The sequence below is a fragment of the Puma concolor genome, chromosome B4, assembly GCF_028749965.1.
Source record: "Puma concolor isolate L17-30 chromosome B4, mPumCon1.1.hap2, whole genome shotgun sequence".
In the NCBI taxonomy this organism is placed as follows: domain Eukaryota; kingdom Metazoa; phylum Chordata; class Mammalia; order Carnivora; family Felidae; genus Puma; species Puma concolor.
In genome coordinates, this window is record NC_141673.1 from 9,752,353 (window position 1) to 9,778,433 (window position 26,081).

Genomic DNA, 26,081 nt, shown 5'->3' on the forward strand with positions numbered 1-26,081 from the left:
CCTGACCCCAGTGGGCCTCGGTCCCCTCATTTCCACGGGGAGCACGTCCACCGTGAGGCTTAATTGTGCCCGAGCTTGTAGCTCGCTCGGCACTGGGCCCGGAACGAAGAAAAGCTCCCCGCGAGGTAGCTGTCGGCATCACGGGTTCGGGGAGGGGGCCGGAGCACCGGAGCGGGGCGGGGGGGTGGGGGTGGGGTCCCCAGGGCGTCCCGCCGCGCGGCCATCGCGTCGCCGCCCCCGGCGCCGGGCGGCCGGGCGGCCGGGCTAAAGCTCTCGCCGGCGCCCCGGCCTCGGCGCCCGGCACGGAACGGGTGCGGGGCTGGGCCACGGCCGGGCCCCGGGGGAGCCGGCGGGGCGGGGCCGCCGCGCCCGCTCCCCCTCCCCGCCGCCCGCCGCCTTCTCCTCCTCGCGCCGCCCGGGCTCAGAGCGGCGGCAGCAGCGGCCGCGGCAACAGCTCCGGCTCCGGCTCCGGCTCCCGCTCGGCCCCGCGCGCCCGGGCCCCGCGCCCCGACCCCGCCGCCGCGCCTGCCGGGGGGCCTCGGGCGCCCCCGCCGCCCGCCTCACGCTGAAGTTCCTGGCCGTGCTGCTGGCCGCGGGCATGCTGGCGTTCCTCGGTGCCGTCATCTGCATCATCGCCAGCGTGCCCCTGGCGGCCAGCCCGGCGCGGGCGCTGCCCGGCGGCGCCGACAACGCCTCGGCCGCCTCGGCCAGCGCCGCCGCCGCCGCCGCCGCGTCCCCGGGCCCGCAGCGCAGCCTGAGCGCGCTGCACGGCGCGGGCGGCTCGGCCGGGCCCCCCGCGCTGCCCGGGGCGCCGGCGGCCAGCGCGCACCCGCTGCCGCCCGCGCCCCTCTTCAGCCGCTTCCTGTGCACGCCGCTGGCGGCCGCCTGCCCGTCGGGGACCGAGCAGGGCGACGCGGCGGCCGGCGAGCGCGAGGAGCTGCTGCTGCTGCAGAGCACCGCCGAGCAGCTGCGCCAGACGGCGCTGCAGCAGGAGGCGCGCATCCGCGCCGACCAGGACACCATCCGCGAGCTCACCGGCAAGCTGGGCCGCTGCGAGAGCGGCCTGCCGCGCGGCCTCCAGGACGCCGGGCCCCGCCGCGACGCCATGGCCGACGGGCCCTGGGACTCGCCGGCCCTCATCCTCGAGCTGGAGGACGCCGTGCGAGCCCTCCGGGACCGCCTGGACCGCATCGAGGTGAGCGCCGCGCGCACCGTCGGGGGCGGGCGGGCGGGGGTGGGAGGGGCCGCTCGCGGGCGCCCCGGGGAGGCCGGCCGTGGCCGACGCCGTGACTGAGGCTCAGGGGGCGCGCGGGAAAGGCTCGTTCCGCTCCCCTTTTCCTCCAGGCACCCTCTGCCGTAAGCCTCGGTTTGGGCTTCTGCGAAATGGGCGTGAGTGCCCGCTTGTAGTGAGGATTTAGTAAAATGTAGGTGTATGAAAATGCTTGGCCCGTCCTAGGGCCTCCTTAAATGCCCGTTTCGTTTCTTTCTTCCAGACGCCCCCCCCCCCCCCCCCCCAACGCGGGACCAGTCCCACTCACTTCCTGTGGTCAGGAGATAGGAAGCGCTGTCCAGGGGACTGGGGAACCTGCTGTCCTGCCGAAGAGCAGGGAAGGGAGTGTCCCATAAGCCAAATCCGGCTGCCCCTCAGTGCTTCCCCTCCCCGCCCCCCGCCCCCGCCCCGCGGGCCCAACCGCAGGAACTTAGATAGCGCTGGCCTAGCCTCTACTGCCGGGCACCCAGCAGCTCTGGGATGGGGACTGACCAGAGAACAGGCTCTCCCGCGGGCTCCTTCTCCACACACCCCTTTCAACGGTCCCTGGCTCAGGTCAGACACAAGGGATGTAACGAAGGGAGTAGGCTCTGGGCTGTGGTGTGATTCCGCCACCAGTGGTTTCTCATTTGAAGTCTCCAGACCCCCTACCTCCCTGTGAAAACCCATTTGGGCCCCCCCCCCCCCCCGGAGCGGGAGCTGGGCAGACTAGGAAGGACAGACAGCTGCAAGACACTGACCACCCCCCAGCCATCCGTGATGTCCAGATGGCAGGGAAGGGGGTTAGCAACAAAACAGTCTGCGGAAAGAGAGGGGAGAAAGAGGCCAAAGGCTCCTTTAGCATTTTCCCCCAACCGGGTGCACCTGGCGAAGGCAGAGGGAGGAGAGGCTGGAAGGAAGGGAAGGTAGGGACTCCCCCCTCCTCATGGCTCTCGCAGATCAACCTCCGGCCCAGCGGCACCAAATGTTGCCTGTGTGGAAGGTTGGCCATTGCCGTGGCCCAGTGGCCCTCCAGGGAGTCTGTGCAGGTGTCAGCACCCGCCTCTGGTGGGGGTCGAGGGGGGGGGGTTGTCACATGGCAGCCAGGCCATCACAGCCAGCCCTGTCATCTTACTGGTGAGACACTTGGGGCTCAGGGCCCTCCTAAGGTGAGTGACAGAGGAAGGAGGAGAGCCCAGGAGGCTTGTGTGCCAGGCCAACACCCCCGGTTCCTACTTCACCTCTGGGGCATTTCTAGGATGCGAGAGCCAATAGCAGGGAGATAATCAGAGGAACACTGAGGCGCAACTGTGAAGGGGAGCCTCAGTTTCCCCACCTGTGCAATGGGGACAGTAATGTCACCTGCCTCGTCGGGGCGTTAGGAAGATGAAGTGAGTTCATCTTTGTGAACGGCCCAGAACGGCGTCGGGCAGAGATGTGCTCCATGAATTTGAGTGATGGCTATTTTTACCATTAAGCAATCATATTGCTAATTTTTCAAGTAGCCAAAGATCAAAATGGGAACAACCCCCCCCCCCTTTTAGGAAAAAGAGTTTATTAATGTCAAAAAAAGAAAAAAAAAGATTCGGTTTTCAATAAACTTCCTCTTGCCTGCCCCAGCGCCTGCCTCCACACCCAGATGGCACCGTGGTTCCTCCCACGTCTGGGGCTGGCAGGGCTGGGCTTGCCCTGGACCCGTTCCCCCAGCACCTGTGCATTTGGCAGGGTGGGCTCCCCTCCAGTTAGCCTGCTGAGGTTGGGGGGGTGGGGATCCTGGCGCCTGGGATTTGTCACCAGACCAGCCTCCCGGGTTGGGAGAGCCCTGGCTTCCCTACACACGCCCTTCCTGCTTTCTGAGCGCGGTGGACTTGGAGGCAGGAAGGCGGGGGTCTGCTTGCCCACCAGATCTGCCTTCTGGGCCTGGCAGCCCCAGAGCCAATCTCCCTGGGGTCTTTGGGAGGGACTGGGATCTGGACCCTGACAGTTGTGGGGTCAGACTCCTGAGCTCAGCGGAACCGCGTGCTCTCGTTAGCTACTGTCTTCTTCCTCCCCTCTCTTCATCCGATATCCTCAAAAGCTTGCCCCCAGATTCTCAGGGTCTGTTTTCTCGCCACTCACCTCTCTCCCCTTACAGCTCGCTGAACGTGCTCTGGGGCCGTCACCCAAGACGATCAATTGAATGGGAACGATTCTGTCCTTACCTTGATGAACGCCTCTCCAACATCTGACCCCAGTGATCATTCCCTCCTAAAGATCTCCGGGCCCTTGGCTTCTAGACACCTCTTACCTGCTCTTCCTCCCTCTCTGCTTCTGTGTCCCATTTCGGGGTCCTCCTCCTTTATCGGTCGCACCCCTCCTGGCTCTCTTCTCACTTTCCCTGGGTGAACTCAGCCACACCCGGAGGCTCCCAACGCCCAGTCCGCTGTGGTGCCCCAGCCAGCTTCATCCAGCCCAGGTTTCTTTCCGGAGCTCCAGACCGGTAGATCCAACCGCTTCCTGAGCACCTCCCTCTGGACGTCACACTGGCCCCCTGCCCTCATGGTGCCCCAACCTGGACTCAGGTCCTCCGCCGACCCGCTTTTCAGGTGTGCTCTGATAAGCCATGGTTAGTTCCCGCCCTGCCCTCCTTCCAGTCGACCTCACCTCTCTTGCAGCAGCCTCCTCAGTTGTCTCCCACTGCAGGCACACCCCTCCATCCATCTTCCTTAAGCCCCAAGAATCTTCCTTAAGCCCATCATGGGGCTTCCTCATGGTGCAAACCCCTCAGCCTGCTCCCAGGCTCTCATTACAGAGCTGGCCCGTCTCCCATTTCCTTCTTGCCTCTGCCCAGATTACCCCCAGAGTAGCCATACTCATCAGCCAAGAGTCTGCTCTGAGGACACCTCCTCCCAGAGGCCCTCCCTGATCGCACACTGACCTTTTCCTACCCCCATTCCTGCTCCCGCAGCCCTCTGCGCATCCCTGCCCGTCCCCACCTGGCCCGTCTCTGTATCACCCCCTCCCTCACCCCACGAGCCCTCTACCAAAGGGGAGGGAAGGTCACACTGGCCCAGCCTCTCCTCGAGGCCTCAAGTGAGAACCCTGTTTGTGAGCCTAGGAGAAATTATTTATCTTCTTGCCTGTGTTTTTGGTTTTGTTGTTACGGTCGTGGCTGTTAACGGAAACAAAGTCAAAATGTGTTTTGGGGGGAAAAATCGCATTTAATTCCACTATTTCATCCATTTTTTTCAGCCCCTTCTGGTCCTTTATCCAGATGTAGACATTGTTCCAGAATTACCGGTTGCTGGTAATTACCGTTTGAATGATGGCCATGATATGCTGGGATCTATCTCTGGCTCCACTATCCATCACTGCTCTGACCATCTCTTCTCTTTTGCTGGAGATGTAGGTTGCTCCTAATTATTTTTCTTCTAGATGCTCATTGCGGGATCAATTTCATGCAGATAGTTTTTTTTTTTTCTTTTGAAGTCTGTTGAATTATTTCTTTAGGCTGAATTCCCAGGAGAGGTATTACTGGGTCAGAGGATATTGATTTTTTATGGCTGTGGCCAAGAACCACTTTCCAAAAGGGTTGAACCATTTACATGGCAACCAGCCACGCATACATGTTCCAGGGTTCCTTTTTTTTTTTTTTGCATCAATTTAATGTATGTGGCAAATGAAGCTTTCAGATTGATTCCATCAGCAGTTCTTTGTTTGACTAAACCACATCCTTAACCCGGCCTAGCAAGCTGGTCGCCTGCCTCCATGTTGGGGTGGAAAGATGGGGGTAAGGAACACCCTGACAATGGTCACAGGGGACCCTGGCCTTGATAACAATTATAGCTCATGCTTGCTGAGCACCTACTGTGTGTCAGGCACTGGGCATTATCTCATTTAATCCTCATCAAATCTCCATAAGGGAGGTAACCATTTCATCCCCCTTGTACGGATGAGGAAACCAACGTTCAGAGTGGTTAAGCAATTGGCCCAAGGTCGCACAGCAGGGGAGCCTGTCAGTGTCTGGTTCCAGAGCCCTTAGTGGGCATCATTTTCTCTAGATCCATCTGGAGAGGTCAGACCTCACCTACCTTCAGGAAGAGTGGGAAAGGCCGGTGGGGGGCAGGGCCTCTTGCTAGACAGTGCCCCGGACTGTTTCTGTGTCAGAGCCCCCAGAGCCAGAGGGATGAGGGCCAGTCCCCAAAGGCTTGTCCTGCCGGCCGGCAGGACCGGCAGAAGGCTCACGTGGAAGTTTTGCTAATAATAAATAACAGTATTAAGTAACACTGATTAGCTCATTCAGTCTTGGGCCCTGTGAAATGGGCTGTACACCCTCCCCTCTTACAGATAAGGACGTGGAAGAACCAGAACCCGACAACCCGCCCCACCCCTCCGCCACCCCCACCCCCACCCCACCCCACCCCACCCCACCCCCACGCGCCAGCTTCGGCTTCCGCTCCGTGAAATGATACAGCGGGCCAAATGTTCGCGAAACACCTTTCAGCTCGAAATGGTCTCTGAGGTAGTGCGGCTGGTGGCATAAAGTGGAGTTCTTTTTGCTTGTGACTCTAAGCTCTTTACTTCCCTCTCTGTTTTTTTTTCAGTTTTCTAATCTGTAAAGTGGGTGGAAGGGGGGGAGGCTGGATCTGGGCCCAGCCCTTTGGGCTCTACGGTGGGAGTTCTTGGGCGGATGCCTCCTGCTTAGGGATTGGCAGTGGTGGGTGGGGGGGGGGGAGAGTTGAGGGGGGTTACATGTGTGTGCGGCCCTCACCGAGCCCCCACCCACCCACTCCCAGGCCTCCAGTTTCTGAGGGAAATCTGCAGAGAAACACAGCGCCTTAGGGAATCTATCGGTGCCTTTTCTAAAGTCTGTTGCTTCTTCTTTTTTTTTTTTTTTTTTTTTACATTGCTGCCCATTCTGGCAGCTTCTGCTCTGTAAGGGCTGGTTCCCTGACCCTACCTCTTTTGGCCGTGAAGGGGGCTGGCGCACTACAGCAAGAGGGGTTCTGCCCATTGGCCTTCTGTTTGAGGATATGGATCCTCGGGGCCCACCAGCCACCTGCAGCCCCAGATGGTGCCTCTCCCTGTGGCTGGCCCCCCCATCTCTAGGTGATACACTCCCAATGCACAGCCCTTAACCCCTACTCCTGCCTGTGCCACGCCTTTGTCTAGCAAGACACCGGGTGTTAAAAACCCCGGTTCTGCCACCTGTTTGCTGTGACCTTAGAAAATTCCTTCTTCTCTCTGATCCTCAGATTCTCCATCTGTTAGATGTAAGGGGTGCGCACGGCGCTCCGAGGAGCCAGCTTGCCCCGTCGTACAGTGCCCTGGTGGCCTCCCATCCCTGGCAAGCCTTGCCCCAGGGGAGGAGGCCCTTCCTGCTGTTGCAAGCTCGGCAGGCGCTATGTGAACAGAAGGCAGCACCTAACCTGGGATTTTTTTTTTTCTTTTGAAGTATATCTTCTATTCGAGATACCTAAGAGCTCACGTCTCTCACTTACAAAACACACAAATCTTAAATGTGCAGCTCAGTGCACACTTACGTGTGGACGAGAGCACCGCTCAGATCGAGAGCGGGACATTTCCAGTGTCCCTGAAGGCTCCTCCGGGACCCCTGGAGTCCCTACTTCCCCAGACTGCCGCATCCCTTTATGTCTGGTGTTTCTGTTGTACGTGAGGGCTGACATTTGATCGTGGGGCAGGTGACAGTGGCTTGTGATTTTTTTCATGTCGTGTAGTGTTTTGGTGCATAGACACGCCTACATTTACTTACCCCTTCCCCTGTGGATGGACATCCGGGTGTTACAAATAAGGCTGCCATGAACATTCTTGTGACATCTTTTGGTGGTGATAAGCCCTCATTTCTCCTGGATACATCCCCAGGAGTGGGTGTCTGGGTCCCGGGAGAGACATTTACGTAGCGTTTAGGAGGTGATGCCAAACACTTTGCCGAAGTGGCAGTAAGCGTTTACATGCCCACCTGTGTGTGAAGCTTGCCAGCCTTGGTGTGGTTATTTTTAAAACCCTCCCCGTTCTGGTGGGCGTGCAGTGAACTCACTGTGGTTTTAATTTGTGTATCTCTGATGACTCACGATGTTGAGCACCTTTTCTTCTGTTTATTGGCCATTTGGTGGAGTCCTTGCCTATGGGAGGCGGAAAAAGGTCAGGCAGGGGCTGGCGCTCCTCACCAGGTGACAGTGCGGTGGGGTTCCCCGAGGACAATCTCGGGCGCACGGTCCCCCCCATAGAACTCTAGTGGCAGGGGCTGAGACAGCCAGCCCGGGGTGGAAACACTTATGTGCCCCCACATGCCCCTCATTTGACTCCAGGGGAAGCTGAGGCCCAGAGAGCCCGAGTGACTGAAGGCCACACAGCACGGCAGAAGCTGAGCTGAGCTCACAGCCAAGATTTTCTATTAAAATGGGCTGGGAGGGGGGGAGGGGGATCCCCAGTCTTTGCAGTAGATGTTTGGCCCCGGGCCCAGAAGTATGTGGACAAGCAGGGCCTGAGAGGGAATTCTGTGGCAATGCAGCCCTGGACAGGAAGCACTTGAAGGGAGAGGCAAGGGAGCCTGGGGTTGGGGGTGACCTATCACTTAACTCCGAGGCCTCAGAGCCCAGGACCAAAGACCAGTCCGGCCTCTATGGCCTGCTTTCCTGCCCCTTCGCCTCTGGGTACGTTGGAGACACAGGGCCTGCTGGGAGAGGCCTGCCCTGACTCACCTTGACCCCTGCCGCCCCGCAGAGCCCGTGCCTCCATGAGGGCTCTTGTGCTGTCACACCCCCCAGTCTACCTCCCCCCCCCCCCCCCCCCCGCCCCAGCTGGGAGCACAGCCCATGCCTGGTGCAGGCCTCGTCCACCTCTGGAGCCATTGCACCTGTCACTCAGGAAGAGGCAGCAGGGCATAGGGCACCCTCCGTGCCAGCCTTTTCTAGGGGCCTTCCAACTGAGTCCCCATAAGCACCATGGGACTTTTAACTGCTCCCATTTCACAGGTGAGGACACGGAGGCTCAGAGGGGTTGACCTTGCCCGGTCACGCAGTGGGGATTTCCCTCTTGACAGCTGGCTCCAGCCCCCCCTCCCCACCCGCCCCACACAGTCACTACTCACTATGCTCTCCTGCCCCTCAGTAGCCGCAAATAATAATAATAATGGTTATAACCATTTATCAGTCACTCATCGTGTGCCAGTCTTCACGTACGTTCTTTCATTTTGTCGTTACTTATATTCCAGAAGGTAGAGACTATTATTATCCCATTTTATTTTTTTTTCCTCATTTTTTTTAAAGTTTATTTTTGAGAGAGAAAGACAGAACGTGAGCGGGGGAGGGGCAGAGAGAGGGGGAGACACAGAATCCGAAGCGGGCTCCAGGCTCCAAGCTGTCAGCACAGAGCCCGGTGCGGGGGTTGAACTCACGAACCGCGAGATCATGACCTGAGCCGAAGCTGGACGCTGAACCAACGGAGCCACCCAGGCGCCCCATTATCTCCATTTTAGAGTTGAGGAAAGAAGTTGAGCAGCTTGTCCAGGGCCACAGATCTAGTAAGCGGGGAGCCTGGGGACGACGCTGGCCCGTCTGATGTGAGTCGTGCCTGTGCTCGTGACATCGAGTCGCCACAGCGTACGTGGATGGGTGGACGAATGAGTGAGGGAGGGACTGAGTGAATCGAGACCCTCGGTCTCTCCACAGAAGCCCTCTTTCTTCTCCCTTTGGAGCGTCTTAGATCAGGTGTGGGGAAAGCTGCCATCTGGTGGGTGAGCAGGCTTTGGCGGGGGGAGGTGGGGTGGGAACAGGAAGTGTGTTCTTAGCAGAAGGAACAGAATGTACGGAGGCCCTGGGGTGAGAAAGGAGCTGGGGGCCGTTGGTGACTTTAGGTGGGAATGAAGTGTAGCCTGCAGGGGTGGGGAGTGGGGGCTGAGCGTAGAGGGGCTGGGACTTTATCAGTGGGGGAAGGGAGCTGTTGAAGGATTTTCGGCAACACGGTTGGATTTGCAGTTAGGCGGCTGCCCCCCCGGCTGCGGTGTGGAGAAGGGCCGGCGTAGGAGCCGAGGTGACAGTGGCCCGGACTAGAGAGGGACAGAGGAGCCAAGCAAGGCTACCATTAAGACTCAGGGTTAGATTCTACGCTCAAAGACTGCTTTTGGACTTTTGTCTGTTTTGTTTTTTTTTTTTATCTTGAGAGAGAGAGAGCGAGCGAGCAGGGGAGGTGCAGAGAGAGAGAGGGAGAGAGAGAATCCCAAGTAGGCCCCACACCATCAGCGTGGAGCCCGACGTGGGGCTCAAACCCACGAACTGTGAGCTCATGACCTGAACTGAAACCAAGAGTTGGGCATTTAACCGACCGAGCCACCCAGGCGCCCCTTTCCTGCTTTCGTTTTTGTTTTTGTTTGAAAAGAAAATCAATGCAGAGTATCTGAGGCCTACACGCAGGTATGAAGAACACCGTCCAGGCAGGGATCCAGGCTCAAGAAGAACCAAAACGTTTACAGCCAGCTCACGCCCCTGAGATCCTCCCAACTCCCAGCCCCAGATCGCCCACCCCCCCGAGAGAGGGTCACCTCTGTCCCGAACTTGTATCCTTCTCGCCCCCTGTGTTTCTTCCTGCTTTTACAAATCCATGATCCAGTTTCGAATCTTTGCAACTTTGTATAAACGGTATGTAGCTGTTTTCTGAGACTTGCTTCTTCTCTCACTGTAATGGTTAAACAAACAGATTTATGGTCGGAGTTGGAGCAGGGTGGGTCCCTTCAAGAGATAATCAAGTAGTAATTATAATAATATCATCCACACTTGCAGAGCCCTCCGTAGGCCAGCTCTACCCTAAGGACATTATGTAACTCAATTATCACTAATATGCTAGGAGGTATTATTGCTGTCCCCTTTCGGCTGGGAAAACTGAGGCACAGCAGCTGTACATAAGGTCACCGGGCTGGTGGAACCGAGCTGAGCCCAGCAGAGTCACACGAGACTTGGGGGTGGTCAGGTGGGGAGGTGAGTGAAGCTGGTTCTTTTCCACCCGTCCCGGGTGCCCCTGGAGCCGGGCCCTGCATTGTCCGCGGGGCAGGGGGGATGGGGGGTGAGCTGTGCACTGAGGTCCAGCACCCTCCCTCTGCTCCCCACAGGAAAGGAACAGACCCCACGTGGGGACAAGGCGGCTGGGGTCTTCCCTGCATCCTCCCAGCCTCAGAGCCACCCGGCCTGGGCAGGTCCCTCCCATCCGGGCCCCCTCTGTGAGGCTGCCGCCCCCCCCCCCCCGCCGCCCCACGGTCTCACATAGCCTTCCAGACCCTCCCAGCCTTTTCGTGGCCACTAGAACCACTTCCGCTGGCCCCCCTGGCAGGCAGGGCGGCCGGCATCGTGCCCACTTGGCAGCCCGAGACCCACACTGCGAGGGAAGAATGGGAACAGCTTCTGGAATCAGAAGGGCCTGGGCTGGGGTTCTTGCACCTCACTGTCTCAGTTCCTCCATCTGTAGAGTGGGCCTCCTCACCTCCCCAGATCGCCGAGAGGGCTGTGAAGTGTTCGCGCGGTGCTTCCCTGGTGCGGGACCTGGCACGCGGTAGTGACAGCAGTGACGGCGGCGAGGACAACTCCTCTGCCCGCCTCCTCCCTGCAGAGCGCTAATGAGCCCAGCCCGTTAGCGCTAAGCTGGACCGGGACCCCGGCGCTGGCTCAGGGCCTGTGCGCTTACACCGAACCCCACGCAGACTCGCAGCGCAACAGCCTGTGGGCTCAGAGCCCCCCTTTTCCTGCCTCTTCGGGACCTGAGTGGGGGGTGATGGCATCATCATCCCTCCCCCCCCACCCTGGGCCAGGGGCCCGATTGGCATCAGCCGGGAGCCCACGCGGCACAGCCTGAGCCCGCAGCAGATGGGGAAAGTGGGGGGGAGTCGTGTTCTTCTGATTCAGACACTGGGGTGGGGAGGGGGCCGCACACGATCTGGAGAGCCCACCTCCTCCCTGGCCTTCCTGCCGGCGGCAGAGCTGGTGGCTCCGACAAAAGAACAGCTTGCACGCCCGCTCACCGCAGCGTCTGTGTAAATAGCACTAGACGTCCTGTTCCTTCCTGCCAGGCCCCTTCTCCCTCCGCGGGAGGAGGACGCTTTGCTAGAGAGCGCCAGAGGTATCGGCTTTGCCCGGCCCCGCTGCTGTAGAAAATTCAGAAGGACCTCTGCCTCAGTTCCCCCATCGGTGAAATATGGGGGCAGTAAGAGTACCAACCAAAAAGGGCGGCTGTGAGGACTGAGGAGTAAATACGCGTGCAGTGCCAAGGATGGACCTGGCACGTGGTCTCACTCAGATGTGTGCCCTTCGTGCCAAGCTTGGCACTGTCGAAAGAGGGAAACTGAGGATAGAGGGTGCCAGAGCCCAGGACACCCAGCCAGAGCCCCCCCACCCCCCAGCCCCCCACCGGCATTGGTCCAGGGAAGCTTCTGGAGGTAGTGAGCTCTTCGTTGGCCGAGGTATCCAAGGCTCACAGTTTGCGTTCTGCTCTCACAGTCCACGAGGGCCTGTTACTGCTCTGTGCCATCGTTACATCCGTCCTGGGGCTGGTTGTCCCCATTTTACAGAAGGGGAAACTGAGGCTTTGTTTTTAGTCACCCAGAGTCAGGATTCGTAGGCACCCGGGGAGTCAGCAGGAGCCCTCCAGATAGGACGTGGGAGGTTCGTGTAACGGGTGGGGTCAGGTGCGCTGGAGCTGCTCATCCCTCGCCCGCCCACCTCCCTCGGCCTGCAGCCCGGCCCCGCCCGGCCGGCCAAGCAAGCGACTACACAGAGGACGGACGGATGGATGGCTGTGCCCTCTTATGTGGGACGTGGTGGGGGATAAAGGTGGCTTGGTCTGGGCCCTTCTCCTGCCCACCGTCATTTAATCCTGACCACAGCTCTGCAAGCTGGGCATTCCAAGTCCTTATTTTATAAATGAGGGAGAATGACCCCAGAGAAGTTAGCCCACCTGCCCCCACTCTCAAGGTGGAGTGACAGAACCACGCGTCAGTCCCCCTCCCCCAGCTCCTCAGCGGAAGGTCCTGGCAGCTTCTCTCAGGCACCGCCCTCCCCCACCCCCAGCGCTTTGAGGCGGGGGGGGGGGGGGGGGACACGTTTACCCCCTCATCACATGGCCAGAAAACAAGGCTCAGAGAGGCGAAGGGATCCACCCAGTCTCACCCGGCAAGTGGGCTGGGCCAGTGGGGGCCAGGGAGGGGTGCTTGCCCCAAGCCGAGGGGCCGTCCCTGCGAGGCACAGGGCACCGTGGTTGTCCATTTGACCCTCAGCTGTCTCTCCAGCACCCCGTGCCCTGCCCGCGGTAGGCGCTCACCATTTACTCGCTCGCTTACAGATTCGTGAGAACTCAGTGAGCTCGGGTCTGGGGCTAAGCCTGCGGACAAGGCCCGGGGCTGACTGAGCGGGAGCTGCCTGGGCCTCTGGGGATGTGGAGGGAGCCAAGGGGACAGAGAAGGTCTAATTTGGCTCCTAGAAGCTCGCTGAATTTTTAATTTTCTACTGATGCTCCCGTTGCCTGCCAGAGACTACCCCCTCCCAGAGTCTGGACGTGTGGCCTTGCCTGCCTTCTTCCACCCCAGAAGGGGCTTCCTCCAGCAGGAGAGGGGGAGGAGAGTCCCCCCCCCCCCGCGGGCTCCTGTCCCAATTCTCCTGCCCCCTGGGGTCTTAAGACAGGAAAAGGGGGGACTCTAAACACTTCGTCCTCACCCCAGGCAGGATGAGGGTGTCAGAGGCCAGCTTAGAACACTCTGCCCTAGACAGTAATTGCAATAACCAGGCTCTGTTCATTGGCGTTAACTGCCCAATCATCCCCCAACCCTTCTAAATAGATACGCGTGTCCCCTGTTGCTTGTAAGGAAACAGGGGTTCAGAGAGGTGGAGGCATTTGCCTAGGGTCACACAGCAGATTGGTTCTTGAGCTGGATTTGGGCCCCGGGTTGTCCGACTCCAGAGCCTGTGACTTGAACCACATGTTACTCTGGAATGGGCGCACCATTGCAGCTCTATTCCAGAAGCCCCTGGTTTGTGCCCCTGCATCTATCTGCCCAGTGCCCACGCAGAACCTCTCACCGTCTTAGAGAAGCTTGCCAAGTGAATGAGTGAAGACTATCCATTCCTTTAAAGACCCATCAGTGTCCAGTCTTTCAGTTAAGAAGGGCTCAGCAGTGGCTCTCAGCCCCGATGGCAACATCAGACCCACCCAGGGAAGCTTTCAGAGCTCTCCACTGCCGGCCCCCCGACCCCACCATAGGCTGACATGTTCTTGAGGTCAGCTCACCATCACTTTGCATATGGAGACGCTGAGGCTCACCTGGGGTCAATCACCAGGGGTGGGTGGTAGGCATCTCTGAGCCCCGTGTCTCTTTCCTTCCTCCCTGCAAGTGACCTCACATGCCCCCCTTTTTTTTCTGCCCCGTAAGCAGCAGGAGCTCCCAGCCCGTGTGAACTTCTCAGCCGCCCCAGCCCCTGCGCCCGCGGTGCCCACCGCCCTGCACTCCAAGATGGATGAACTGGAGGGCCAGCTGCTGGCCAAGGTGCTGACCCTGGAGAAGGAGCGCATGGCTTTGAGTCACAGCAGCCACCGGCAGCGGCAGGAAGTGGAGAAGGAGCTGGATGCGCTACAGGGCCGCGTAGCCGAACTGGAGCACGGTGGGTCCTGGGCCCCGCAGAGGGCATAGCAGGCGAGGCCTTGGTTCTCAGATGGGTCCTCAAAGTGGCAGATTCACTCGAAAACGTTTTTATGCTCTCCAGAGACTAAAGCTAGATGGGATGGCGGGGGAGGAGGCTGCAGAACCCAAGAGGGTGAGAATAATTGGGGAGTATCATCAGGGTTATTATTTTTAACGGTTAGCGTTTTCTGGCACTTACGTTCTGGGAGTGGGCTAAGTACGTGACACGTCAGCTGGGTTAACCTTCACAAACCACACAGGGATGGTGTGTTATTATCCCCATTTCACAGAAAAGGAAACCGAGGCTCAGAGAGGTCAAGTGACTTGTCCAACGTCACACAGCCAGTGAATGGTGGATCTGAACCTCAAAGTGGGTCTCCTGCCAAAGTCCGTGCATTTAGCCACCCCACAAAACAGCACCTTCAGTGAATCCAGATTTTGTCACTTGTTAAACACCTGGGCCTGGCGCTTCCAGGGGTCAGGGTAATGGGTAGTCCACGGGTTTGAGCATCAAGGGGACCTGGCTCCGGGCTCCACAGCTGTCACTGGCTTGCGCTGAGACTTTTGAATTTTGCTTCCTTTCCTCAGGCCTCGTTTTTCTCATCTGAAATACGGGGATTTAGGACTCAGGAGGTCTCAGGGAACTTTCATCTTTGAAACCTTGGGAGGAGCATCCTGTAAGAGGCTTACAGACAAGTTAGGGGGAATCCTGAGTAATTATCTGGGACTGGCTTAGACAGGGACAGAAGTTTCAGAGAAGGAAATCCAAGAGGCTGGAGGAGGTGAGCCTCAAGCTAGTCCTTGCAGGGAGAGGTAGAGTCAGTTGTGGAGTGGAGGGGCCATAGCAGGGGCACAGCTGAAGGCAAGGCTTGGCCTGGTGGGTTTCCGGCTGGAGCACAGAGACAAGAAAGGCAAACTCATCCCTCCTCAGTCCTGCCACTGGCCCCCCTATACTGCATCTTCTAAGGGATTGGGGGAAATGCCCCCTCCAGCGGCTGTCGGGCAGAGAAGAGGGAGGCAACTAGGCTAGATGTCTGTATGCCTGTGGGCAAGTCCCTTCTTGGGACTCGACTTCCTCATCTATGAAACAGGCTTCAAGGGACCGTCACCGAGCCCCTTCCTCTCTTACCATGATGCATCACCACATCAGCCTTCACCCCAAGCCCCAACCGAACCTGGGAACCTGGGTCCACCATTCCCAGCCCTAACCCCCTAACCCCAGCCCTCAACAACCAGCTGGAGGAGGGGAACTCCTATCCCAGAGGTGGGTGTGGTGGGTGTCACCCCCCCTGCCCATAGAGATGGCGACTCCCCAGTCTGCCCCTGCAGAAAGCCCTCTAATACTTAAGGCATAGAATCCCTGAAACTCTGTGCTGCCCTGGATATCAAGGAATCCCAGGATGATCCTGTTCAGATCCCAGCTTTGCCACTTACTAGCTGTGTGGCCTTGAGAAGATTACCTAATCCCTCTGTGCCAAGGTTGCCTCATCTGTAAACTGAGGATTATAACAGTGTCCACCTCATAGGGCTGTCATAAGAATGAAGGAGGTCATGTATGGAAAGGCTCTTAGGACAGTGCCTGCCATACAGAAGGCACTGTAGAGTGCTTGTTAAATAAACAGGCAAAGAGGGGCACCTGTGTGGCTCAGTTGGTTAAGCGTCCAACTTTGGCTCAAGTCCCGATCTCACAGTCTGTGAGTTCAAGCCTCGCATTGGGCTCTGTGCTGACGGCACAGAGCCTGCTTTGGATTCTCTGTCTCCCTCTCTCTCTCTGCTCCTCCCCTGCTCATGCTCACTCCCTCTCTCTCTAAAATAAATATTTAAAAATGTAAACAATAGGCAAAGAAGTCCAAACAATGATCATTGGAATAGTTAACATTTGTCGAGCATTTACTCTGGGCCAGGCCCTTTACATAGTTTGTCCCACTCAACCCTCACACAAGCCTGAGAGGGAGGAAATCTTATTTATGCCATCTTACTGAGCAAACTAGGGCCGAGAGAGGTGAAGTTGAACTGTGGAAGGTCATGTGGCTGGGAAGTGTGGAGCCCGGATTTGAACTCAGGACGTCTCAGGTCCAGAGCCCTTGGACCTTAACCACACCCGTCAACACAATGGCAGGGTAGAAAAGGCTGCAAATGCATCTGGTACATGGCAGATGTCCAGGGACTAGTAGCCCTCATTCTACAGTCCGCGCTGCCCATCCCCATCAGTGGCCACTGATCCCCACCATGACCACCTTGCCCACCCCCCTCAGGGTCCTCAGCCTACAGCCCCCCAGATGCCTTCAAGATCAGCATCCCCATCCGCAACAACTACATGTACGCCCGCGTGCGGAAGGCCCTGCCTGAGCTCTACGCCTTCACCGTCTGCATGTGGCTGCGGTCCAGGTCGGGTGGCAATGGCCAGGGCACACCCTTCTCCTACTCCGTGCCCGGGCAGGCCAATGAGATTGTGCTGCTGGAGGCGGGCCACGACCCCATGGAACTGCTGATCAACGACAAGGTGAGTGGAGGCTGGGCAGAATGGGAGGAAAGTGGGGGGCCGGGTGACCCTTCCAGGAGCACCTGCACTGTGCTGGGTCCCAAGCCTGCGGGCCCTTTGAGTTCTCCTGCTCAGCAGCTTCAGCACATATGAAATGCCTACTGTGTGCCAGGCTGGGTTCTAGGAGTACAAAGACAAGCCAGACCTGGGGCTGGCTGCAGAGGGGCCTGGATCCGAGAGCTGTAAGTGATGGCATGTCCATTTACAGAGGAGACCTGTGGGGCTTCCCCAGTGACCCAGCTGTAGGAACATGGCTACAGATGTCTGTCCCAGGGCGCTGTCTCTCTCATGGGCAAAGAGAGAAGCCAATGAGGCCCAAGGAACTACTTGAGGAGGGAGCGCTGGTGGACTCCTTGCCCCCGTCCTCCTCTGCCGCTCCCCCTCTGCCGCCCTCCTCATAGGGAGAGTAGAATGGGCCATGGTCAGGCCTGAACGCTGGATTTGAATTCTGGTTCTGCTGCTTACCCTCTGTGTGACGTTAGACTGGTCGCTTACACACCCCGTGCCTCAGTTTCCTCATCCGCCAAGGAGGACTGGCAGTAGTCTCTACCGTGGGGTTGTGGTGAGAAATGAGTGGCTTACATACATGTAAAGGGGTGTGAGCAAGCCTAACATTTAACAAGCTTTGAGCCATGTGAGCTGTTATTATTCCAGGCCCAGTGCTCATAAGCACTTTACTCACATTATCACCCTTGACCCTCCCAACAGCACTGGGAGGTAGGCACCCTTACCATTACCATTTTGCACATGGAGAAGCGGAGGCTCAGAGAGGGCAAAGAATGCACACAGGCCCACACAGCTGGTGAAGGGGTGCTGATATGATTCGCGGTTTTGGGCTGCAGAACCCCCCCGTGAACCCCTCCACCGTTCTATCCTTGGGCCACCCATCTTCCCCATGCCTGGACCCCCAGCCCCACAGCCCTCCCTGCGCCTATCTGCAGGGCAGGACAAGGACACGGGGGAGTGGTGTGGCAGGGGCACGGTGATTGAGCAGAAGAGGGAGTGTCTTATCACCCTCATTCCCCTCAAATATCCTCCTTCACCTGCCATATTGCTTTGGGATTTGCAGCCATGGTGGTCTTTTAAGGCCCCCCTGGAAATGTAAGCACCACCTACCACACCCACTCGTGACCAGCCCACAGCCACATAGATCTGCTAGGAGTGGTTGTCACCCATCAGAACCCAGCTCAGCAGGAGGTGTCTTTCATGGGTGTCCTGGAGGAGGATGAAGAAGAAGGAGATGGGCCCAGGGGACAGGAGTTTCTCTTGTAGCCCAGTAGGTCTTAAGAAGCCTAGGGTAGCTGGACAACATCTAGATCCTGCTGCCATGTCCCCTTCATACACCCCCCTGGCTGCCATCCTTGGCCCTGTGCAAGCTCAGCACTCAGGTCTCTGTGGAAAGGATTCAGCACCCTGGACAGGGCAGTGAACAGTGCTATTCCAGGAACGTCAAGAGTCCTTTTGAGGGTCAACTTCAGGGATTACTCCGGTCTCCTTTGATTCCAGCCTCTTAGCCTTTGCTGCTACTGTGCCCCCAACTTGCTGGGATGGTCAGATGCATTGTCCTTCCAGATGTGTTTGAATACCGTGTCTGCTGTTCCCACACCTGCCTCTTCCTATGGGCCTTCACAGCCTCTGTACCTCCCAAATGGCCCCTGGTCTTTTGTCTTGTAATGTTGCCCTGAAGCTCTTCCCTCCCGTGCAGACTCAGACTCATTTATAGCTGAGACCAGATCCATATCCCCAGTGTCCAGAACAAGGCCTGGCCCCAAGCAGGCCTCAGATAGTGTTGTATTCAAGTGTGATCTCAGAACTAGGTGATGAAAGAGCCCCTCGGGAGTCCCAAATCCACAGGCAGCAAGTACCTTTCATCTCACGGGCCAATTTGAGTCAATCACCAGCGGCTTTCCCAGAGCCCCGTGGTAGGAAAGGTCCCAAGGCTGAGCCTAGGTTCGTAATTGATTAGCCATGTCTGCCTTGGGTGGAGGAGCCAGAGGTGGCCACACATTTGCCACCCTTTGCCTGACCTCCTTACTTCACAGATGAAGAACTGAGGCCCAGGGAGGAAAGAGCAGCCTCCCCAAGGTCCCACGGGAGGTTGGTTGGGAGAGCCAGGGCTGGGTGCCAGTGCCCAGCCTCAGAGTCCAAGGCTCATTCCGCCACTGCCAGTGTGAGCCCAGCTGCGTGCCAGGCACTGTGTGAGGTGTTCAGAGATGGTGAGATGTGGCTCCCGCCCCGCACCCTGTAAGAGGGTGAATAAACTAGCTGGAAACACCTGAAAACCAGTACCGAAGAGTCCCTTGTGATCTGAGAGAAGCTGCCTGGTTGAGTTGTGGGGAAAGAAGAAAAAGCGGTCCGAAAGATGCTGGGCTGGGAGGAGCGGGAGGGTCAAGCCTTGGGCCAGTCCCTGGAGAGAAGAACATGGGTCTCCTGGTCCCCCCGCCTCCTCACTGGTCCAGCCTTGGGACTGTGGTACCTCTGACCTGGGGTCGCGGGACCTATGTCCAGGTGGCCCAGCTGCCTCTGAGCCTGAAGGACAATGGCTGGCACCACATCTGCATCTCCTGGACGACGAGGGACGGCCTGTGGTCTGCCTACCAGGATGGGGAGCTGCAGGGCTCCGGTGAGAACCTGGCTGCCTGGCACCCCATCAAGCCACATGGAATCCTTATCCTGGGCCAGGAGCAGGTAAGGCCCAGGGTGGTATGGGGGCATGAGGCCTAAGTAAGATATCTCACTCACCCAGGGCCCCTGAGAAGGAGGGGTTAGGTAGAGGGACCCTAAGAGCACAGCAGTGATCGCTCAGTCTGACCCAGCCATTCTGCAGGTGGGCAAACTGAGACCCAGAGAGACTAGAAACCTGCCCAAGGGGCTGGAACCTTGGGGACAGGGCTGGAACTTGGGGACGGGGCTAGAACTCTGGGGACGGGGCTTCAGCAGGACCTGGGCCCTGATTGAGTCAGCCTGCCTGTCTTTCCCCCTGCCTCACTCCATGTCTCTCTCCTTTCTCTGCTCCTCTCTTGGCCCAGGATGCCCTGGGTGGCCGGTTTGACGCCACTCAGGCCTTCGTGGGTGACATCGCCCAGTTTAACCTGTGGGACCACGCCCTGACACCTGCCCAGGTCCTGGGCATTGCCAACTGTACCGGGCCACTGCTGGGCAACGTCCTTCCCTGGGAAGACAAGCTGGTGGAGGCCTTCGGGGGTGCAAAAAAGGCTACCTTTGATGTCTGCAAGGGGAGGGCCAAGGCATGAGGGGCCACCTCATCCAGGGTCCCTCCCTTGCCTGCCATTTTGGGGACCTTATTTTGGGGACACACATTCCCTCCTCAGCCTACCCACACACTGCCCCCCCTCCTGCCCCACTCCTGGCCGTGCCTCCTGTTTCCCCCACCTATACCTACACCTCCAGAATGCCCTGCCCTGCTATGGCTGTCCCCTACCCCCACTTGGACGGGGACAAGCAGCTCAAGCCAACAGGTCAAGCCTGGGGTGAGTCCAGGACCTGGTGGAGGGTGGTAACAGTGCCCACAGCTCTGTCCGCTCTCTTGGCATTAGACTAGAGCTGTCTCTTACCCCCACCCACCCTGGCCCATCAGCCATGTCTGATTCCACTGATCTCAACAGCACATGCCACTGGGTTGGGGGCGGGGGGGGGGCGGCGGGAAGGGCCTGCTATCTCAGTGCACCTGTCCCCCATGCAACAGGCCTGGCCCCATCCCCTTCAGGGCCACAACAAGCTCTAGAGCTGTCCCCTCAGCCTAGAAGGGCATGACAGAGACATAGGAGACTCAGACTCACCCCTCCTGCATCTTCCCACCAGTTGCCCCTGAAGGGGCAATGGGAATTTGATGGAGCCTCCCGCACCCTCTCTTCTTCCTCTTTGCTTGTTTCTTTGTGTGCAGTGGTTTGAATGTTGGTTCCACGCCTGGCCCACCCCCACCTCAATTTCCAGGACATTCCCTTCCCGGCTCCAGCCCGAGGGATTAAGACCCTAGGAGGCCAAAAGGCCATAGTCACCCCTTGTGCTCGCCCACATGTGTGCTAAGTGGCAGGTCGCCTCTCCTCCTCCGTGCCCAGGACAGGACCTGGGCCACTTCAGCCTGGCCTAGGAGCAGCTTGAGGCAGAGGCACTGCGCCCTGGGACCCAGGCTATGGCAGAGTCGCATTACCTAGCCCTTCTGCATGGCCCTGCAGCCTCTGGGGGAAGGAAGACAGGAAGGAACTGAGCAGGCAGAGAGGGGAGAAGGGTGGAGTGGTGTGCAGAGCGCTGGATGAGAAGGAGGAACCCATGGTTCCTAGCCAGCCCCGCTGCTAACCTGCCGTGTGGCCTTCTGTAAGTCCCTGCTCTCTCTGGGCTCGTCTTCCTCATTTGTGAGCTGAGGCCCTTGCTGTGGTCATTGCTGAGAGCTCTCCAGATCAAACGTGAGATTGTCTGTGATTCCACGTGGACAGGGTGGGGCCAGCCTGAAGCTGCCTAGCAACCAGGGGACGTAGCAGGGGTAGATTCTGAGAGTTGGCAGCAGATGGGATCATGGGCTGGGCATGGGTCAGGGTCAGCAGCTGGCTCCAGAGAGTCAGGGGCAAAGGCAAGGGACTAGGCAGGCCAACTTCATGCACAGATTGTAAAAACCAGCTTTTCTGGATTCCCACCGCCCCCCCCCCCATCCCGCCAGCCTGGCACCCTTGCCTGTTTGAGAGTGTCTCACCCTGAGTCCTCACCGATTCCCCCAAGAGAGTAGAAGGATGTAAAAGCTGAGTTAAAGCCACCCAGTCTGACCTCTTGCTTGTATAGCTGGGGAAGCGCTCAGAGAGGTCAAATGACTTGCACAGGATCACAGAGCCCAATGGGGCAGAGCCAGGACTAGAACCCAGGGCTTCTGAATCCCTCTTCAGGGCTCTTCCCCTCCTATGCCATTCTGCCTGTCCACGAGTGTCTTCGAGTCCAGCCTTCGCCTGAGAGGATGGACGTTTGGGAGGTCAGAATGCTTTCCAACACGAACATCTTCCCTGATGACGCACAGAAACATCTTGGCGTCCGGCCCCGCCAGGAAGTAGGGGGAAGGACAGGTGTGATCTCCAAGCACTCTGGGAGGAATGGAAAGCTGAAAAGGCAGGTGTCCCTTCTGCCAGTCACCTACCAGGTGTCTGGGCAGCTGCAGGCTACCGGGCTCGAGCAGGTACAGGTGCCTTTTGTCCTGCTTTCTGTTCCCCGTCTCTTTTCCCCGCCAGCACGTAACCTGAGGCATGAGCTGTAGGCTGTGGGGCCGTTGCTGTGGAGGCTTCTCCAAAACTTGTTGCCGCCACCTCCCAGATCCTTGTTTCCATTTCAAGAGCACAGATAGACCGTTGGGCACCTCCAGCCCAGCTCCCCCTAGAAGAAGCAGCGATGGCACGCTTCTGCCAGAGACTGCTGAGACCTAGGTTGCCCCGGTAACAGCCAATGACATCAGCCCAAGTGCTGGGTCAAGCGTCTCTTAAGGACATATGCTGTTGCTGGGGTGACAGCGGAATTCAGAACTCCGATTTCGGGGACACTGGGCCTTATTGGGTTTCTGTTACTGTTTTTAAGGAAGCAGCTTTTGTGGAGGCCTGGGGGGAAAGAAAGGGTCTTAGGAGGAAAGTGACAGAACTTGTTTGATGGCTGAGCCCACCCAGAGGCGTCCTCCCAAGTCCTTTATGCTTTGTCATGGTCATAATGAGACATCTGACCTCGGTCCTGTGCTGAGTCACCCTGGTCAGCCCTCCAGAGGGAACAGGAACAAACCCGAGGCGTCAAGGTGCAGGCTGTGAGTCCGGGACATCGGCGAGTGGCCTGGGTGATCATTCCCATTTCAGGAAGATGCAAGCCTGCTGTCCCCACCCCTCCTTCATCCATGGACCGCTCTTCACCTCTGCCCAAAGCCTGCCGTTTGGACTCCAGTTTTGGTCTTGTTCAGCTGCTCCTGGGCACAGCCGAGAAGACGGGGAAGGAGGAGCTAGAAATGTCGCTCGGTTGCGTCCCTGAGCTGCTGTGGCTAACGACGGTGCCAGGGCCTGTGTTCCTTACAACCTTGTCAGGCGCTGCGCTGAGCACCTCGCATCATCTCATTTATTGTCCCAACACAGTTATGAGGTTGGAACGGTTTGGGGCCCCGTTATACAAGGGAGGGAACTGGGGCACAGAGAGGTTAAGTAACTTGCCCAGTGTCAATCAGCTGGCAGAAGACGGAGTCCAGCGTTCAAACCAAACAGGTTGCAAAGGCACGGGCACCCCTGCTCTCTGTAGGGAGTGACACTTAGCATCGTTGCTCCGGGTGGATTTTGGCCTGAAGAGATGCTTGACCCCATTCACTACCCTCACAGGGTTTGTGATGGAGGCAGAGGCCCGGGATGGGCTGGCCCCAGGGCCAGGGTCCCCTTGGGTGAAGCCATGGGAGGGGTCTCAGCCCCTTCAGGGAACATGTGCCTCTGAAGTGTGCCCGCCACCTCAGCCCTCCTGGCTAGAGTTTCCAGGAGAAATGAAAGGGAAGAGGAAGCTGGATGGTCTCCCAAGTGTCCCAGGCAGGGAAGGGGGAAAATGATGTTTCTCAAACTCCTGCTTTGGGCCAAGCCCTGCGCCAGGTGCTTCACAGCTCTTATCTGCCAGATCTCCCCACCTTTGTGGCACGTTGTACCCCCAGTCAACATCCCAAGGGGGCCGATCACCTTGCCATAATTGTGCATGACCTTGGACCACAGCTTTGGGCAGGAAGGATTCTTCAAGAGGCCCACGCCTCGTTTTACAGATGAGGGAAGGTGAGCGCCCCTCAGGGCCACCCGGCCAGGACCCTTGGAGACCTGATCTCAGCTTTCTGACTCCCCACAACGCAGTGGCCCCTACCCCCGCCCCCCCAAAATTGGGTCCCTGCTCCTCTACATTTCCCAGCACCTTTCCCTGAGCAGACTGGAGAAGGGGTCCCCTCCCAGAGATGGGATCATTCTCTTCCCCTCTGTCACAGCTGCCTGCCACCCCAAATCCCACCTCACCCCTGCTGGGTGGGGAAGGGGCTCGTGTGGGCCCAGGCTGAGCAGTGAGTGAGCGTGTCCAGCTGTCCGACACTGTGAAACTATTGTACCCTCCTGGTGACCCACCGCCCCCTTCTCCTTGCCCAATTTTGTACATAAAGTGACATGAGATGCAACGTGTGTGTGTGTGTGTGTGTGTGTGTGTATGTGTACGTGTGTGAGCTATGTCATGGGTTTTTGTTACTTTTTTGTTTTTGTAAATTTGAATGTTCAAAATAAACAATGTTTACTCTGAGGCTCTTCTTCCAAGGGTGAGCTAGCCTGGGGTGCCGGGCGGGACAGAGCAGGTGGTACGTTGATGTCCCACAGCCGCACCCAACCCCACTTTTGCGTCTCAGACGAAGAGTCCTGCCAGCTCCCAGGTGCAGACACACCCCGTTTCCCAGGATTTATGCAGGAAGGATGTAAGTCCCACATGGAAAGTGTCCCAGTTCTGATAACTGGGCTTTGGCCTCATTCCCGACATCCCATCCCCACCTCGTGCCCCAGTTTTGGGAACCAGGTCCCTGACTTGTTCCCTGAGACCCAGTCTGCCTGAATCACTTGCCTGGACCCCCAGAGCCTTGCTTCCCTTGGGTCCTAGAGAGATGGGGTAGGAGAGAGGGAGGGACTCGGTTGTATTTCAGCCTGCCCCTGCTCCACAGTCTACCTGGATCCCTGTGACTCGTTCGGCCTCTAGGCTGGACTCTTAGTGTCAGCATCTGCTGCCCCCACGCCCCCTTCCAGCACCCACGCTACCCCCAGGAGGCCTTGATCTGGTCCCCAGCCCTCCCTGTCCACCCCATCTTAGGGGGGCGGCCTCCATTCTCCTGCTCCATCAATGTTGTCACTGCTCGTAGCTGGGCCACGTCCTCAGACATCCCCTGTGAAACGCCAAGGGCCCAATTGGGTCGGGGGGGGGGGGGGTCACTCCAGTAGGACATGCCTTCCCATACTTTTCCAAAGTTTCCCAGATTTCCCAGATACCCCCGTGAGGACCAGAGGGTATATAGCCGGAAGCAGCACTTGAAACAGGAAAAACGTATCTGAGGCTTGTCTGAAGAACTCATGTGCTTCCTTCATTCTCCGAAATGAATCCAGATTTGTTTGAAAATATTGCTTTTAATTACTTTCCACTGAACAGAACGAAGCTGCCGGCAGATACTTTGTTTATCCTCTCTCGTCCTGATTTACTTACAAACACCCTCTCTCCCTCTGTCCCACTCAGCAGGCCGTGCCCAACCCCGGTGTCATCCCTCTGCCCACCTGCTTCGTGCCAGCACCTGCCCAGCTGAACCCCGAGGCAGAAAAGCACGGGGCTCTCTGACCCGCGCTGACGCTCATTTTAAACCCATGGTCGGAGATCTCCAAGAGGCGTTTCTGCCCGCCCCGCGATCTTAGCACCTGCCTTGTGTGAGGGGCTTGCTCGCCAAAATGGCTAAAAAATCATGCCCTCCCTCTCTCCTCGGACCGCCTGGAGCCCTGCCCCCTCAAGGGTGGCCTTACCCCATAGCCCACTGACGAAACCAAGCGATCGTCACCTCCCCAAGGGTGTCCACAAAGCTGCACATTCTCTGACTGCCCTCCTGCCACTCGGAGTGATCTGTCCCTGCCCTTATTAGGGGTCCTTGTGTACCCCTTCGCCCTCTCAAGAACGTCTCTCCTGAATCACCGACTTCGCCTTGTCTGTTTCATCATTCCAACAGGCTTGTGAATATGCCCTTGTATCTCAAGCAAAATTCCCCCACCCCAAGCCAACACCCTCCTTCAGCTCTTGGTCTCTCTTTGCTGCTTTCACTGCAAGCCTTCTTGAAAAAGCCGGTGTGTCAGGGTCCCCAAGACCACCCTCAGGTTGGATGATTCCCTGGAAGGACTCGCGGGACTCAGAAAGGCTGTTCTCATGGTTATGGTTTGTTACAGCGAACAGAGACAGAGGAAAAAGGCACATGGGGCAGAGTCCGGGAGGGACCAGGAGCAAGCCTCCAGGTGTTCCCTTCTGGTGTGTGTGGCGGGGGGGGGATGTCACAGACGATGCTTCATTCCCCCACCCCCAGCAACGATGTGTGACACCTGTACAGAAAATCATCATCCAGGGAAACTCACCTGAGCCTTGGTGTCCAGGGCTTGTACTCGGGGTCAGTCATGGAGGCACGAGGACCTGTGTGAGCCTCAACTACTCAGTCTCCACCCCACCCCACCGCCCGCCGCCGGGGGGGGGGTTAAAACCGATACAGGGCCCCAGGCAAAGAAAAACAGGTGCTTCCCATAAATCAATTGGGTATCCTACATTCTCTGATAGGACCCTTATCGGGCAAGATATTCCAAGGGCTCACATCACAGCCACTAGTCAAGGCGCAGGCCTTTGGGGGGTGGGGGGGATGTGCAGGGTTTGAGCACCCTAAGGTGGCCGGGGTAACCCTTTATTGCACACGGGGTCCACAGTCTTTCTGCCACTCACTCCTCGCGTTCACTCCTTCGCCGGTTCCCACTCCGCCATTGCCCCCACAGCTCACCGAGATCACTGCTGTCAAGGCCAACGGTGACCTCCACGTTATGAAACTTCATGGCCAGGCCTCTGTATTCATCTGCATTGAGCTCCCAGCTGCACGG

General features: G+C 58.0%; 1 protein-coding gene across 2 annotated transcripts; it reads left to right on the top strand.

Moving 5' to 3' along the window:
- The first annotated feature begins 583 nt into the window (after positions 1–583).
- NPTXR (neuronal pentraxin receptor) lies at positions 584–23,727 on the top strand. 2 transcript variants are annotated; one of them, XM_086712251.1, is made up of 5 exons: positions 584–1,195; positions 13,656–13,884; positions 16,160–16,407; positions 18,955–19,134; positions 19,476–23,727. In XM_086712251.1, the coding sequence occupies exons 1-5, from the start codon at positions 599–601 to the stop codon at positions 19,698–19,700; spliced, it is 1,479 nt and encodes a 492-aa protein (XP_086568377.1). In that variant the 5' UTR covers positions 584–598; the 3' UTR covers positions 19,701–23,727. The 2 variants fall into 2 exon arrangements, with proteins under 2 accessions (XP_086568377.1, XP_086568378.1); XM_086712252.1 differs by having other exon boundaries at positions 13,659–13,884.
- The last annotated feature ends 2,354 nt before the right edge of the window (positions 23,728–26,081 follow it).

Coding starts and splice junctions, on each gene's coding strand:
- NPTXR (XM_086712251.1), top strand. CDS start 599: ATGCTGGCGTTCCTCGGTGCCGTCATCTGCATCATCGCCAGCGTGCCC. Junction 1,196..13,655: donor ACCGCCTGGACCGCATCGAG/GTGAGCGCCGCG, acceptor CTGCCCCGTAAG/CAGCAGGAGCTCCCAGCCCG. Junction 16,408..18,954: donor AACTGCTGATCAACGACAAG/GTGAGTGGAGGC, acceptor ACCTATGTCCAG/GTGGCCCAGCTGCCTCTGAG.